The sequence below is a fragment of the Salvelinus alpinus genome, chromosome 3, assembly GCF_045679555.1.
Source record: "Salvelinus alpinus chromosome 3, SLU_Salpinus.1, whole genome shotgun sequence".
Lineage (NCBI taxonomy): Eukaryota > Metazoa > Chordata > Actinopteri > Salmoniformes > Salmonidae > Salvelinus > Salvelinus alpinus.
The window spans coordinates 9,581,708-9,598,727 of record NC_092088.1 but is presented as its reverse complement, the minus strand read 5'-3'; the positions used below and the strand labels follow the sequence as shown (position 1 = coordinate 9,598,727).

The 17,020-nt window shown below is 43.0% G+C and overlaps 1 protein-coding gene across 2 annotated transcripts in view; it reads left to right on the top strand.

The window, feature by feature from the left end:
• The first annotated feature begins 1,383 nt into the window (after window positions 1-1,383).
• The window catches only part of LOC139569986 (ATP-binding cassette sub-family C member 3-like), a 53,467-nt gene continuing 37,830 nt past the window's right edge, over window positions 1,384-17,020 (top strand). Inside the window, exon 1 of one of the 2 annotated variants that reach the window (XR_011673988.1) lies at window positions 1,384-1,647. Coding sequence is in view for 1 of the 2 variants with exons in the window: in XM_071391398.1 (XP_071247499.1) it covers window positions 1,612-1,647 (36 nt within the window). In the remaining variant the exon portion in view is untranslated. The remainder of the gene's footprint in view (window positions 1,648-17,020) is intronic. The other variant, XM_071391398.1, reaches the window with a different exon arrangement.

Sequence of the window (17,020 nt, the reverse complement as noted above, 5' to 3'; positions counted from 1 at the left end):
TGCCAATAAATCCCCTTGAAGAGAGAGAGCAACAGAGTGAGAGAGATACAGAGAGAAAGAGTGAGAGAGATTCTGACAGAAATAATACTTGAAAAATATTCTGGAAATATTATTTTATGTCATTAAGACACATTGAATAAAGCTGAAAACAACACTGCTCAGTGAGTGATCTTGTCTAACCCAGCGAGCAAAACCACAAAATGGAGAGAGATAGAGATAGTGAGAGAGATAGAGAAAGGGAGATAGAGAGAGAACATGTGTCCTTGCTAAACGAACAACACTAAACAACCGTAAAAGCTCTTTCAAACAACAGGCGTCCTAAAAGAACCGCAGGGCTCTAGTGATGGCACCTTATTCGGATTTCCCAACTGTAGATTGATTGACTCTGTTATATTCTACTCTATTATATTCGCTATTCTATGATCTTTGACACACACCCTTCAATGATGACACTGACTCTACCTGTATATGAACTGAGTCAACAGAGTTTTACTTGCAGAGTCATACTGATATGGTTTCCTGTGTGTGTGTGTGTGTGTGTGTGTGTGTGTGTGTGTGTGTGTGTGTGTGTGTGTGTGTGTGTGTGTGTGTGTGTGTGTGAGAGAGAGTTGTGGGTGGGTGGGGCCTTAATACAGCGAGGGTGTGGGCGGACTCAGGCATGTCATCATGACAACATCAACAAGTGTGTTGTGAACACCATTAGCGTGAGCAACAATAGTGGAATTGGCATTTCGCATTCAAAATAAAAGTTCCCCTTGAAACTAATCCAAATGTATAGAAATAGGGGAATCATGCCACAATTGTACTATATAATGCCAAACAAGGTTGTTATATAAATTCAACAAAAGACAAATATTAATTACTTTTGATATAGTATATTTTAAATCCAAATACTTTTAGACTGTTACACAATTTGTATTTTACTGGGTGACTTTCACTTTTACTTGAGTCATTTTCTATTAACATAGCTTTACTTTTACTCAAGTATGAACATTTTAAGAAGTGCTAAGACGCTAATAGATGTGTAAACTCTACAAAGTTGTATTCTGTGGATGTCACTGAGTAGGCTGATACCCCATTTCATGGGTGCACCATCCATAGGTCAGGCTGTACATATAAGTAATGCCCCAAATGCAATTCTGAATTTAAATACATCCACAGTGCGATTTCAACTGATTTGTTTTGGGTAAAATGAAATAATAATTGTCTTTTGGTGAATTTGTATAACAACATTCAAACCTTGTTTAGCAATATCTAGAACATTTGTGACATGATTCCACAATTTTTATCGGTGTGCATCAGTTTCAATGGAGTACTTTTATTTTGAAGGTAAACCGACGATTCCACAATCGTTGCTATGAATATTGTTCACAACACGCTGGTACAACCTTGGTGTGACTGTTCTCATCTAACAGCATTCTGGAGTGAAATGAGGAGAGAGAGAGCAGGAGGGTTGTTCAGAGGCAGAGTCAAACTACTATTCCAAATTAACTCAACGAGCTCCACTAACGTGTCTCTGTATGTGCGAGAACAAAATAAGTTGAAATTGACGGAGCGACCTGTTAACGCCGGGAAAGGGTAATTCGTTCGTTGTGCGGAAGCCCCTTGGACATGGAGCGCTTATGCGGACCAAAGCTCCCGTTCTGGGTAAGTAGGGCTTGTCGGATGGCAGGCAGTTGAGTTCACGGTTGTGATCACCTCGTGCATATCACAAGGATCTGAAACAAGGACGTTGTCATGGCTTCAATGTTTTCTATGTGTGAGCCGCAGAAACTGTTGTGTATAGTTTACTAATTTAACAATGTTACATGGTCTTGGTGGTTTTGGAGGTGCGCAGTTACAGTACAACCATAACCCTACAGATATAACAATGAGACAGAAATCACTGGGTGTATAAATGTGAAGCATACGGTTGGCGCTTCCTCTCACTACCAAATATGGTAGTGAGAGGAAGCCCACTGGCGGGCAGTGGGAGAAGATGGAACGAGAGATTTTGGCCAACATTCTGCACATTTTCTCATCAATTAAACATTTGATCTCATTTAAATATTCGGTTTCAAAAACTAGAATCAGTTATGAACAGAGTGGACTAAGTTTTGGAGACTTTACTCTTTTCCAAAGTAAAAAAAAAATATCGCGCTGTTTAGGAGTGCAAAGGCAAATTGAGTTATTGCACAGGCGCACTTCACAGAGTAGGCGTTCCGTAACATAAATATGCGGCTGTATACTAGAACGCGCCAATAGGATATCGCTAGGACGTGCATGGCTCGGCCTCCTTGCTCCTTGCTTGCACCTCCTTGCTTGCTTGTTCTGCCCATTATGACTCATTTGTTTGCGTTGGAAACGACAAGGTGTGGTTTATCTTGCTTTAGTTATACATCTTTGAAAACTTGGTGTTGGTGATTTTAAACAAGACACCGAGCGCAGTTAAAGTGTAATAAACCAACAAGGAAATGTATTTGATCCTGGATGCTTGCGTAAACTGTAGCCAACCCATTTCAGAACAAAATGTCAAATTAGTTTTAAATATGTCTACGGCCAAATTTCATCCATGCATAATTTAACTTGATGGAGGGTGGGGCCACAAAAAATGTGAACTCATCATGAAGGGCCACAGTATACCCACATCCATACCCGCCATGCAGTCAGAGCAGGCCCTAGCCTTTTACTGCCTCTGGGCGACATTCTTTCACCTTGCGTGCAAAACATTTTAGCGGAGAGAACATTTATGTTTTATAGTTCATTTCCTGGAATTCTACACATTTTGCCATGGGGCAGCGAGAAGATTTAACAATCTTGTAACTAATTTCCTGCAATTAAACACATTTTTGCCGTGGAGAGAAATGTTGGCAGTTTTTAATATGATACCTGACTGAGAGTGATGAACAAAATCAATGGGGGGGCCCCCCCCGGTCGGTAATTCGACCATGAATACTACTAAGTTTTGATAGCTGACTGCTAGACCAACTTACCCATCAAAAATGTTTTACTTGACATTGGCTAATTGAGTGACTGTCAGTGACTGACATGGCAAGAGAAACTACTGATGCACAACCAAATGTCTATTCTAAGAGGAGGGAGAGTGGATGGGGAGAAATGGGAGAGTGGATGGGGAGAAATGGGAGAGTGGATGGGGAGAAATGGGAGAGTGGATGGGGAGAAATGGGAGGGTGGATGGGAGAGGGAGGATGGATGGGAGAGGGAGGATGGATGGGGAGAGATAGAGTGGTATAAGGAGACAGGGCGTAGTTAACAAGATATGGTAATATGGGAAGAGAGTGAGAAAGGGATTGATGAGAAGAGACAAACATGGACAGTGAGAGAGGAAGAGGGAGGGGGTGACTGGAGAGTGAGAGGGAGAGGGGGATTTAGTGAAGAGGATTGAGATTAACACACAAACACACAGGTGACTGTGCAGATCAGCCCCCTGCCTCGAGGATCAGCCCCGAGGATCAGCCCCCTGCCCCGAGGATCAGCCCCCTGCCCCGAGGATCAGCCCCCTGCCCCGAGGATCAGCCCTGAGGATCAGCCCCCTGTGTAGCATGTGCTCATCATACCAATGATGTTCTCAGTAAAGCAATATACGTACTGTCTGTCTCGCTTTCTGTCCCCCACTCTCCATCGCTCTCTCTCCTGTGTGTGTGTGGAATGTAGTGAATGTACAATCGCCCCCCCCCCCCCCCCCCCCGCTTTATTCAGTAAACTAACCTAGAGCCCAATATTTAGAGAGTTGGGCCAACTTTGAGAATTTTGAGTATTTAGACATTCAGTAACACAGCATTATTTAAATATTCCCCATGTAATGTTAATGGGGCGCTAACAGGGCTGCCGTAGAATGTTCTAGTGTCGAGAGGATGGGAGAGGAGAGGAGGGAATCTGAAGGGCTTTACTGCAGTGCAGTGGTGGCTCCTTCGATGTGGTTTAAGGCTCCTAGGCTAGGGAGGATTATAGTAATGTCTTTGACACAGATGGACAGCATATAACGTGACACAGATGGACAGCATATAACGTAACACCTTGCCTTCAGTTCTTCACCAGTAATTGCCTCTGCTGCAACAGGTGTACTATGTATATTTGCGGTAAAGCTGATTTTATTTTGCGAGTGAACCATTTTGTATAACATCCAGTGGGGTGAGTTTTTTTTTAAGTAGAAAAGTGAGCTAAAGACACGATTCAACTTTCTTTATATTCTACAGTTGAATAGAGCTGACCTGGGCTGAACTGTGTGTGCCGTTCATTAGTCTTTAGGAAACTGGGTTCAGGACGTCTGAACTGAGAAGTGACAGTTCTTTAGTCGAAAGAGAGAAATGGTGACACCAGACTGAATGGTAAACATCCATGTGTGTTAAGGACATTTAATTTCAGTTTCATTCACTTCCAATTGTAGTGTATTTAAGGGAAAACTAAGTTTTTGACACAATAGATATAGAGGTTTTTAGTGTCTGTAAGCGGTCCAGTGCTGTTTGACTCGGATATCCCATGATCACTTTAAAGGGATAGTGTGAGATTCTGGAAACTAGGGTTAAAGCAAAGACTAGAAGTCTCTTGGAATGGTTATGTTCGCTGTTCTGTAGACTTCTAGTCATTGCGCTAACACTATTTAGCAATAGTTGCAACTTCCTTTTAAACCGCACACAGAGACATAAACATTTAATCCACGAGATTATCTGACTCTGAGTAAGTAGAAAAAGGTCTTAATTGCCAGAATCTCGCAGTATCCGTTTAAGACTCCAGTAGTGTTTTTTTTTTTACACTGTTAAGTAGTGAAATGCTGACTTGACAAAATATATTACAGTCATCATGACTCTGGCTCCCCTCGCTTTGATACAGTATTGATTTATCATTACCTCAGATGAGCTTGTGAGATTTCAGAGATGATTCACATTTCTTTGGTTCCTTAATTAAGCAATACATCATGAACCCCTTGACTTATTCCACATTTAGTTGTGTTACAGCCTGAATTCAAAACGTGTGTGTGTGTGTATATATGTGTGTGTGTGTGTATATATGTGTGTGTACACTTCTTTTCTTTGGATATATCCACAATAATTAGACTGATGTATGAATCTGGCTCAGAGAAGTTGTCAGTCTGGACACATGAATTTTCTATAGCACAGTGGAGATCACAAAAACTGCACCGTTGTTGCACAGCTCATAGAGACAGGAAGCAAGGTTAAGACCACCACCCCCCCCCCACTGCTGAAAATCAAATGATCAGCTAGAAGCATGGGGAAATAACGTCTAGACTCTTCTTCTCTTTTCTGTTTTCAGGGGAGACGAAGGTTATGAATTGCCTGGTTGCGCTGTGGGACAGCGGAAGCGTATTGATAATTCAAATGTAACTGTTAGCAGGCATTACCAAAACGATTGTCGTGAATAACTCCCCTCCCAAATCCATTTTATAATAAGTATTGTTGAAACCTCTTTTTCAGATAAAAGACTTCAGATAAATACAATATGTAAGAAAACAGAGTACAACATTCACTGGGGGTGTCTACTCCAAATGGAAATGTTAGCTTTAAAGTCATGATTCAATGTTCTTTGGCTCTAAACACTGTTTTCCAGTGTTTTTCAATCTGTGAACGCCACATGATCAGTGTTTTACAGTGTATTGCTAACTGTCTGGTAGGGCAGACAGTTAGGGCAGACAGTTAGGGCAGACAGTACACAACACTGATCTGATCAACAAATCCCCTCCGGTTACTCACTATCTGGCGATTGTATAGTGAGAGGGAGAACCCATGCAGAGGTGTGTGTTTTGTGTTAGAGAGTGAGATTGTGTAAGAGGGGGCACACGGACAGTGAAAACATGAGGGGGATCTGTGTGTGGGATGAGTGGTGTCAACAACAGTGGGATTCCATAGAAGCCTACTGTGTTTTCACCTGTACTGTATATTTCCAAGGCACTACCATTTGCTGTGTTTAGTTGGACAAAAGCCTGCACACACAGTAACTCCCAGGACCAGAGTTGGGTGGAGACCACTACTTTGCAATACTGCTTTGCACTGGTCCAATTGCAACTTTAGGGACAGACTATAGGCAGTACAGACAGGCTGGCATCTGTAGATATCTTCTATGCCATTATTATGTTTATACACCAACCTTTATGCTTATGTACCAACCCACCTATGTTCATACAACAGCAACATCATACCAATAGGGTGCATATTGTTCATAACATATGTTAAGTGCTAATTAGGGAAAGGGGGATACATGGTCAGTTGTACAACTGAATGCCTTCAACTGAAATGTATCTTCCGCATTTAACCCCTCTGAATCAGAGAGATGCGGGGGGCTGCCTTAATCGACATCCACGTCTTCGGCGCCGGGGTAACAGTGGGTTAACGGCCTTGCTGAGTGAGAGGCAGAACAAGCAAAATATTTAAGCAATAAGGCCCGAGTGGGGGTGTGTGGTATATGGCCAATATACCACGGCTAAGGGCTGTTCTTAGGCACAATGCAACGTGGTCTGATATACCACGGCTTTCAGCGTTCAGGGGCTCGAACCACCCAGTTTATAAGGATCATTAGAGAACACAGATGACATCAGACAAATCATTTATGAATGCTTGCTTCTAATGCCACGATGAATAACATTTTCAGCACTGTGAAAGTTATAGAATATCCAGTTGAAGTCGGACATTTACATACACTTCGTTTGGAGTCATTAAAACGCGTTTTTCAACCACTCCACAAATTTCTTGTTAACAAACTATAGTTTTGGCGAGTCGGTTAGGACATCTACTTTGTGCATGACACAAGTCATTTTTCCAACAATTGTTTACAGACAGATTATTTCACTTATAGTTCACTGTGTCACATTTCCAGTCGGTCAGAAGTTTACATACACTAAGTTGACTGTGCCTTTAAAAAGCTTGGAAAATTCCAGAAAATGATGTCATGGCTTTAGAAGCATATGATAAGCTAGTTGACATCATTTGAGTCAATTGGAGGTGTACCTCTGGATTTATTTCAAGGACTACCTTCAAACTCAGTGCCTCTTTGCTTGACATCATGGGAAAATCTAAGGAAATCAGCCAAGACCTCAGAATTTTTTTTGTAGACCTCCACAAGTCTGGTTCATGCTTGGGAGCAATTTCTAAACGCCTGAAGGTACCACGTTCATCTGTACAAACAATAGTACGCAAGTATAAACACCATGGTACCACGCAGCCGTCATACCGCTCAGGAAGGAGACTCGTTCCGTCTCCTAGAGATGAACGTTCTTTGGTGCGAAAAGTGCAAATCAATCCCAGAACAACAGCAAAGGACCTTGTGAAGATGCTGGAGGAAACGGGTGCAAAAGTATCTATATCCACAGTAAAACAAGTCCTATATTGACATAACCTGAAAGGCCACTCAGCAAGGAAGAAGCCACTGTTCCAAAACCGCCATAAAAAAGCCAAACTATGATTTGCAACTGCACATGGGGACAAAGATTGTTATGTTTGGAGGAAAAAGGGGGAGGCTTGCAAGCCGAAGAACACCATCTCAACCGTGAAGCACGGGGGTGGCAACATCATGTTGTAGGGGTGCTTTGCTGCAGGAGGGACTGGTGCACTTCACAAAATAGATGGCATCATGAGGAAGCAAAATTATGTGGATATATTGAAGCAACATCTCAAGACATCAGTCAGGAAGTTAAAGCTTGGTCGCAAATGGGTCTTCCAAATGGACAATGACCCCAAACAAAGTTGTGGCAAAAGAGGTTAAGGACAACAAAGTCAATGTATTGGAGTGGCCATCACAAAGCCCTGATCTCAATCGTATAGAACATTTGTTGGCAGAACTGAAAAAGTCTGTGTGGGCAAAAAGGCCTACAAATCTGACTCAGTTACACCAGCTCTGTCAGGAGGAATGAGCCAAAATTCACCCAACTTGTTGTTGGGAGCTTGAGGAAGGCTACCCGAAATGTTTCACCCAAGTTAAACAATTTAAAGGCAATGCTACCAAATACTAATTGAGTGTATGTAAACTTCTAACCCAGTGGGAATGTGATGAAAGAAATAAAAGCTGAAATAAATAATTATCTCTACTATTATTCTGACATTTCACATTCTTAAAATATAGTGGTGATCCTAATTGGCCTAAGACTGAATTTTTACTAGGATTAAATGTCAGGAATTGTGGAATAACTGAGTTTAAATGTATTTGGCTAAGGTGTATATATATAACTTCTGACTTCAACTGTAGATGACTCATTATTTTATTCACCATGGGGAAATTCACACTCACCGTAAACACTGACTGCAGCTATTGAGCAATCTTGGCACCCAGACCCAAAACTAAGTGTTATGGGAAAAGAAACCTTTTTGTACTCAGCTGCCATTCTTTGGAATAGTCTTGCAAAGAACTTTAAATTATCTCCATGGTTGGTTTCTCACATAAAATGTTTTGCTAAATAGCAGTATACTTACAGTACTGTGGCTTACTTGTGTCAGCCAATGATGTATTTGCATACGGTACCTTTACAATGCAAAGTTATCAAACATGCTCACACTTCCTTTTTCCACCATAACCAGAGGGTGTGTAACATACTTTCACTATAGGGGGGGGGGATGGGAGAAGCTGCAAAGCTATGACTGTTGACATTGTGATGTGTTGATGTCAAAAGGACTATTGACGTTAATTACTAAACAACAAAGTTAACAGAGTTTGATTCCAGAATTGGTCACAATGATAAAGTGAGCAATAATGACCGGCTAAACATTTGCGTTCATTCTCTAATCAGCCTTGTCACTGGCATCAAACGAAGGCTACCATAGTGGTTAGAGCGTTGGGCCAGTAACCGAAAGGTTGCGCCGATGATGTCGATTTTTAAGGCAGCCCCCCAAACCTCTCTGATTCAGAGGGGTTAAATGCAGAAGACACATTTCAGTTGAATACATTCAGTTGTACAACTGACTAGGTATCCTCCTTTCCCTTTGGACCAACAGAGACATTAACTCCACTAGTGATGTGATATTTGTTCAGATGTTTGGGGGGCTGCCTTAATCGACATCCACGTCATCGGCGCCCGGGTAACAGTGGGTTAACTGCCTTTCTCAGGGGCAGAACGACAGATTGTTACCTTGTCAACTCTGGGATTCGATCCAGCAACCTTTCGGTTACTGGCCCAACACTCCTACCCTCCAAGGCTTCCTGCTGCCGCCAATAGATCAATAGTGACGCAGTCAATCTCTCCTCAACTTTGAACCAGGAGAAATGGACATGCGTGCTACTGACGATCATCTAAGTGCACAACGTGCTGCTCTGTTCTGGACTGTGCTGGTAAGAAAAGGGAAAGAGAAAGATAAGATAATTCCTAGCACAAGGAAGGCATCCGCCAGCCTGAGGGTTGATGTGCCATGCAGGCACACCCTACAGACAGGAGGGCTGGGGTGTAACACAAGTGGATAAATACTTCAGCTAACCATAGCTGTCATTCTACACACCACAACCTACCACTCACACACCACAACCTACCACTCACACACACAACCTACCATCCAACCTACCACTCACACACCACAACCTAACATCCAACCTACCACTCACACACCACAACCTACCACTCACACACCACAACCTACCACTCACACACCACAACCTAACATCCAACCTACCACTCACACACCACAACCTACAATCCAACCTACCACTCACTGTGTGGCTGTGCACTAGTGTGATCTTTACTTGAACTATTGATACTACTTGCAACACTGGGGAGGTGCCTGTTCTGGCGCAAGAGACCACGTGGTACAATGACAAGCTAGCAACTTGGTTATTCAGTCACTTCATTCAGTTCAGTCCCCTCGATTTACACAACCATGCTGTGTATATTGCTTTTGTCCTGTCGTCATACTAATATGATTCAGTCTTGGCCTGCTCTTAAACCCGGGCCTGTCCTGCTCTTAAACCCGGGCCTGTCCTGCTCTTAAACCCGGGCCTGTCCTGCTCTTAAGCCCGGGCCTGTCCTCCTCTTAAACCCGGGCCGGTCCTCCTCTTAAACCCGGGCCGGTCCTCCTCTTAAACCCTGGCCGGTCCTCCTCTTAAACCCTGGCCGGTCCTCCGCTTAAACCCTGGCCGGTCCTCCTCTTAAACCCTGGCCGGGCCTCCTCTTAAACCCTGGCCTGGCCTCCTCTTAAACCCTGGCCTGTTCTGCTCTTAAACCCTGGCCTGTTCTGCTCTTAAACCCTGGCCTGTTCTGCTCTTAAATCCTGGCCTGTTCTGCTCTTAAATCCTGTCCTGGCCTGCTCTTAAACCCTGGCTATTAAGCAGATGGGCCGAAGGTAAATGCCATTAATTCTATGTGTAACTATAGGGGATAGCTATAGTGCCGCATCCATTGATGTCAACTGGTTTATACTGGTTTAATAAGGAAGGAATGGTACATGTCCCTGTGATTTTATTTATTTGGATTTAAAATGGCATTTTAACAAAGTAACCTTGAATATCTACAAATAAATGATGACTTGCTTAGAGTATTTCCAAATATTTATACATTTTACTGTCCAGCCGGGGTCTTGGATATTTTCCATGCTATACTGAAGACCATTACAAGAACACCTGGCATGTGTATACTCAAACATGACAGAAATGGCCAAATAGACTCCACTGTCTGTCTATGACTAGAAGTGGTGGGTCAGTCTGTGAGATGCAATGCATGGTACATGGATAGATAGTGTGTGCCTTTTGGTTTTTCGCTTCCTGCAGTAAATTATGGAAGCATTTAGCTGCCGAAATGCAAATGGTCAAATGACAAATCAATATCATGTTTGGAATTCCTTTTTCTAAGTGGATATGCTTTTTTTTTTGTGTGACACCAATTCAAATTGAAATGCAAAAAAAAATGTATTACATTATCATTTTCATGATTTGAATATGGATAATGTCTGCCCATTTTGAAAAATAAATAGCAAAGTGGGTTTATTATTTAATTTCCATGATATTATCCAGTATAATACTAACACATTTAACTTAAACTTAAATGACATTTTTCATGTTTGCATTTTCATATCCTTGTTGTGATTAGCTTGAGTTGTGACAAAAACAAAATTTAATTATCAATAATTCCTTTCCATACTGTGTGTGGTTTAAGACTTTAGTTTCCTCATTTGCTATATCGTTTTTGACTTGTGTTGATTGTCAAACGCTGCGGGAGAGGTTTGGGTAACGTGAGGCGGAAGAGGTTGGCTGTGCTTGCTGGCAACAGTCATCTTCGGTCGTGGCTGTATCGATCAATGAGGCATACGGTATCGATGTGGCGTGTTTTGGGGCTGTCCTGGCAACAACAACCAGTATGAAACTCCACAGGAAAATGAAGAACAGCCAGTGTGTGCGAGGAGTTTGCGGGAGAGGACTATAGAGCTCAGCGGAGGGCACTACTACTAGTTAGCTAATATGGCTAATTGACTCTTATAAACTCAGCAAAAAAAAGAAATGCCCTCTCACTGTCAACTGCGTTTATTTTCAGCAAACTTAACACGTGTAAATATTTGTATGAACACAAGATTTAACAACTGAGACATAAACTGAACAAGTTCCACAAACATGTGACTAACAGAAATGGAATAATGTGTCCCTGAACAAAGGGGGGGTCAAAATCAAAAGTAACAGTCAGTATCTGGTGTGGCCACCAGCTGCATAAGTACTGCAGTGCATCTCCTACTCATGGACTGCACCAGATTTGCCAGTTCTTGCTGTGAGATGTTACCCCACTCTTCCACCAAGGCACCTGCAAGTTCCCGGACATTTCTTGGGGGAATGGCCCTAGCCCTCACTCTCCGATCCAACAGGTCCCATCTCAATGGGCTTGAGATCCGGGCTCTTTGCTGGCCATGGCAGAACACTGACATTCCTGTATTGCAGTAAATCATGCACAGAACGAGCAGTATGGCTGGTGGCATTGTCATGCTGGAGGGTCATGTCAGGATGAGCCTGCAGGAAGGGTACCACATGAGAAGGAGGATGTCTTCCCTGTAACGCACAGTGTTGAGATTGCCTGCAATGACAACAAGCTCAGTCCGATGATGCTGAGACACACCGCTCCAGACCATGATGGACCCTGCACCTCCAAATCGATCCCGCTCCAGAGTACAGGCCTCGGTGTAATGCTCATTCCTTAGACGATAAACGCGTACGCGAATCCCTGGTGAGACAAAACCGCGACTCGTCAGTGAAGAGCACGTTTTGCCAGTCCTGTCTGGTCCAGCGACGGTGGGTTTGTGCCATTAGGCGACGTTGTTGCCGGTGATGTCTGGTGAGGACCTGCCTTACAACAGGCCTACAAGCTCTCAGTCCAGCCTCTCTCAGCCTATTGCGGACAGGCTGAGCACTGATGGAGGGATTGAGCATTCCTGGTGTAACTCGGGCAGTTGTTATTGCCATCCTGTACCTGTCCCGCATGTGTTATGTTCGGATGTACCGATCCTGTGCCGGTGTTATACGTGGTCTACCACTGCGAGAACGATCAGCTGTCCGCCCTGTCTCCCTGTAGCGCGGTCTTGGGCGTCTCACAGTACGGACATTGCAATTTATTGCCCTGGCCACATCTGGAGTCCTCATGCCTCCTTGCAGCATGCCTAAGGCATGTTCACGCAGGGACCCTGGGCATCTTTCTTTTGGTGTTTTTCAGAGTTGGTAGAAAGACCTCTTTAGTGTCCTAAGTTTTCATAACTGTGACCTTAATTGCCTACCGTCTGTAAGCTGTTAGTGTTTAAACGACCGTTCCACAGGTGCATGTTCATTAATTGTTTATGGTTCATTGAACAAGCATGGGAAACAGTGTTTAAACCCTTAACATTGAAGTTATTTGGATTTTTACAAATTGTCTTTGAAAGACAAGGTCCTGAAAAAGGGACGTTTCTTTTTTTGCTGAGTTTGAGTTTATGTAGCTAGCTACCTGTAGTAGGCTAGATAGCTAGCTGGCTATGAAGAGGCACTACAGGCTAACACTACTGGCTAACGTTAGCTAGCTAGCCAGCTACCTTCACACAAGACATCGTGGAACCCCTTGAGGTACGGTAAGTGGCTTTTTTTTATCTTGTAATTTCACATTTGGAAGGTGCATTGAAATCATTAGCTGGATTACTAGCATTGGTTATTTTCCACTACAAATATCTAGCAAGCTATGATGGACTGAAGTTACCATTAGTGATCCCCTGTAGAGTATGTGGCTGTTCAAAAACAAGGGAATTATCTGAAAGCGTGTCATCAGACTATATAGTCTAACGTCACATGTACAATATAACATTTAGTTGTTGTTTTTCCGGCCCAGCTCTCACACTGTATGTGTGTCTGTGTCAGCATGTCTGTGTCAGCGTGTCTGTGTCAGCGTGTCTGTGTCAGCGTGTCTGTGTCAGCGTGTCTGTGTCAGCGTGTCTGTGTCAGCGTGTCTGTGTCAGCGTGTCTGTGTCAGCGTGTCTGTGTCAGCGTGTCTGTGTCAGCGTGTCTGTGTCAGCGTGTCTGTGTCAGCATGTCTGTGTCAGCATGTCTGTGTCAGCGTGTCTGTGTGTTAAGAGCTCCAGATGTGACTGCAGGAGAAGTACAAGTAGGTAAATCAAATCAAATGTATTCATAAAGCCCTTCTTACATCGGCTGATATCTCAAGGTGCTGTACAGAAACCCAGCCTAAAACCCCCAAACAGCAAGCAATGCAGGTGCAGAAGCACGGTGGCTAGGAAAAAACTCCCTAGAAAGGCCAGACCCTAGGAAGAAACCTAGACAGGAACCAGGCTATGAGGGGTGGAGATTATAAACAGAACATGGCCAAGATGTTCAAATGTTCATAGATGACCAGCAGGGTCAAATAATAATAATCACAGTGGTTGTCTAGGGTGGAACAGGTCAGCACCTCAGGAGTATATAGTAGTACCATATCAGGCACTACTACTTGGATATAGAGGAGGCAGAGGTTGCAAGCATAGAGGTAGGTACTGTGCACTGTATGTTTGAAAGTCATAAGGGAAAGGGGGGATACCTAGTCAGTTGCACAACTGAATGCATTCAACTAACTCTGAATCAGAGAGGTGGTGGGGGGCTGCCTTAACTACAAGTCCAATACATGTGTGTTTCTGAACGATGAACCAGGCTGTCTTGTTGACAGTACGACCTGGCGACGCAGATTACGGTTCATTTTCAGCAGGGCGCTCCTCCCTCACCTTGCCTCAGAATTTGTTTTGATATTTTAACCTGCGTGTCGTGATCGCGTTTGGTGTAGGAGAACAAAATATATTTATGCACAGCCGGTTTGGGTTCCGTGTAAGATGTCCTGCTAACATAACAACAATATAGAAATGTTCTTGCTATTCAATAAGTTTCTGCAATCCTATGTGTTGGAAAACGTTATCAAGGAAACCTACAGTAGTCGAACACTTTGAAGATAGTAACTTGTTTTGTTGAACACAGGTGTTTCTAAGAACAAGAATGACTGTTACCTTTAAGACAATGTCTCTATCACAGGTCACCAAGGGTACAGTAAGGTATATCCTTAATAAAATAATTGGTGATGGTTAATTGTGCATGTCTCTCATTTTCCAGCATAGCAAAGATTATCTGCGTTATTCAGTGTGTGTGTGTGTGTATATAGTACAGCTTCACCTCATCTTTTTCTTGTTGTCCCAGTTCATGCTAATCACAACAATGAAATTAAATGGCAAACATGAGAAATTATTTGTCATTTAAGTATTTCGTTTTTAAATGTGTTAGTGTTGTACTGGATAGTACCATGGAAATGAAATATTTAACACTCTTTGCTATTTATTTATCAAATTGGCTGACATTATCCATACTCAATCATGATAATGATAATGCAATATATAACTTTGAATTTTGTCACAAAAAATGCATACCCGTTGAGGAAAATGAATTGCATATAATTTGCGCATTAGAATTAAGTCACCCATAGACTTCTAGTTAATGTCTATGGTGATGAGAAAATGCATGATTAGGGCACACACACCCCTCATAGGTGTGTTGACAGGCAGAAACATAGCAGCTGTGTTTATCTAGGGTGGTATCTGGGGGTGGGCCTCTTCTGCTGTGTTCGCTCAAACACATTCACCACTGACTGGGCCTGAAACACATTCACCACTGGCTGGGCCTGAAACACATTCACCACTGGCTGGGCCTGAAACACATTCACCACTGGCTGGTCCTGAAACCCATTCACCCCTGGCTGGTCCTGAAACGCATTCACCACTGGCTGGTCCTGAAACCCATTCACCACTGGCTGGTCCTGAAACGCATTCACCACTGGCTGGTCCTGAAACCCATTCACCACTGGCTGGTCCTGAAACGCATTCACCACTGGCTGGTCCTGAAACCCATTCACCACTGGCTGGTCCTGAAACGCATTCACCACTGGCTGGTCCTGAAACGCATTCACCACTGGCTGGCCCTGAAACGCATTCACCACTGGCTGGCCCTGAAACGCATTCACCACTGGCTGGTCCTGAAACGCATTCACCACTGGCTGGCCCTGAAACGCATTCACCACTGGCTGGCCCTGAAACACATTCACCACTTGCTGGTCCTGAAACGCATTCATGGCAGCTGTCATAAGACTGACATAAGACTGACGTGGCACTGTCATAAGACTGACGTGGCACTGTCATAAGACTGACGTGGCACTGTCATAAGACTGACGTGGCAGCTGTCATAAGGAGTTATAACTGACTTTGACTGGCAAGTAACCTTATTTGCATACTGTATGTACACCAACCTGTAATATATTAAATTTATTTTGCCCAAATTTGATTAAAAGGACATGACCCCTGACATAAATATAATTAGACATTAATTTGTGTTCGTTATGAGTCCCAGCCTTGTTGTCCAGTCTCACTGACTCTGTTTTAATTAACTTAACTCCATTCTATGTTAAGATAGCTAACTATGACCATAGGCTATAAATACAGAAATATTCAAGATATCGTTCCGCATTCACATTTGTTACATAGTATTTAGCCTGAAGTGCAAAGAATCCTGCCTTTTCATAGAGGTCTTTTGAGGTAGACTGTGAAATAGTGATTTGTATACGCTTCACTCTTGTGCTTAGATGTAATTTTAAAGCAGTATTTGTTAGCACTGTCTGATACTACAAAACCACAAGATGAGTAGATGTGATGGTGGATCATGCTTTCTGTTGTGGCGCCAGACATTTTACCAGCAACATTTTAATTTAACGGACCCATATGCATTGGGTGAATAACCTGATTAGGGCGTCCACCCACGGTGCTCAGAATGACAGAAATCCCCTTTAGATGATGGTAATTCATTTTAACAGTACATGAACGTCTAGGATGTAACGATGTGCGGTAATTCTTACCTAATTCTGATGAGCACTTTGAAGATGTTAGAATGACTGTCCACATTAACTTTTCCTCAGACAACAAGACAAGTAACGAACATCAAAATCACTAGCCTGTCAATCTACTGTCCCCCATAGAAGAAAAAGTTGATCTATTCTATTGGTCAGCTTGTAGAGAAATAAATAGTCTATTCCAAATAGACTCTGGGACAGTTGTGGGAAAATATATCCCCAAATTTAGAACAGCCTCAATTTGTCGGGGCATGGACTGTACAAGGTGTCGAAAGCATTCCACAGGGATGCTGGCCCATGTGGACTCCAATGCTTCCCACATTACTGTCAAGTTGGCTGGATGTCCTTTGGATGGTTGACCATTCTTGATAAACACAGGAAACTGTTGAGCGTGAAAAACCTAGCTTTCTGTATTTTAATTTCAGCTTGGATCCTTTTCAAGAAGACATGCAAAAACGATGTGAGCATATTATTTAAGCAGCATGTGATTAAATATGCTGAGTTTGAGAGTAGTGCTGTTTTGTTTAAGTATCTCAAGAAGCTTCCCAATGTCTCCTTGAGTTGCTCTACTTAGTTCTTAGTGTCCATGATGCAACCCAACCCCCAAAGCTGTGCTTTTTCCCTCCATGGAAGTCTACAGGACTATCTATATCTACGTAATAAGTAAAGTAGCAACCGTAGAAGTTGTAATGAGGCAAAAGATTTTTACGTCCTGCGTGC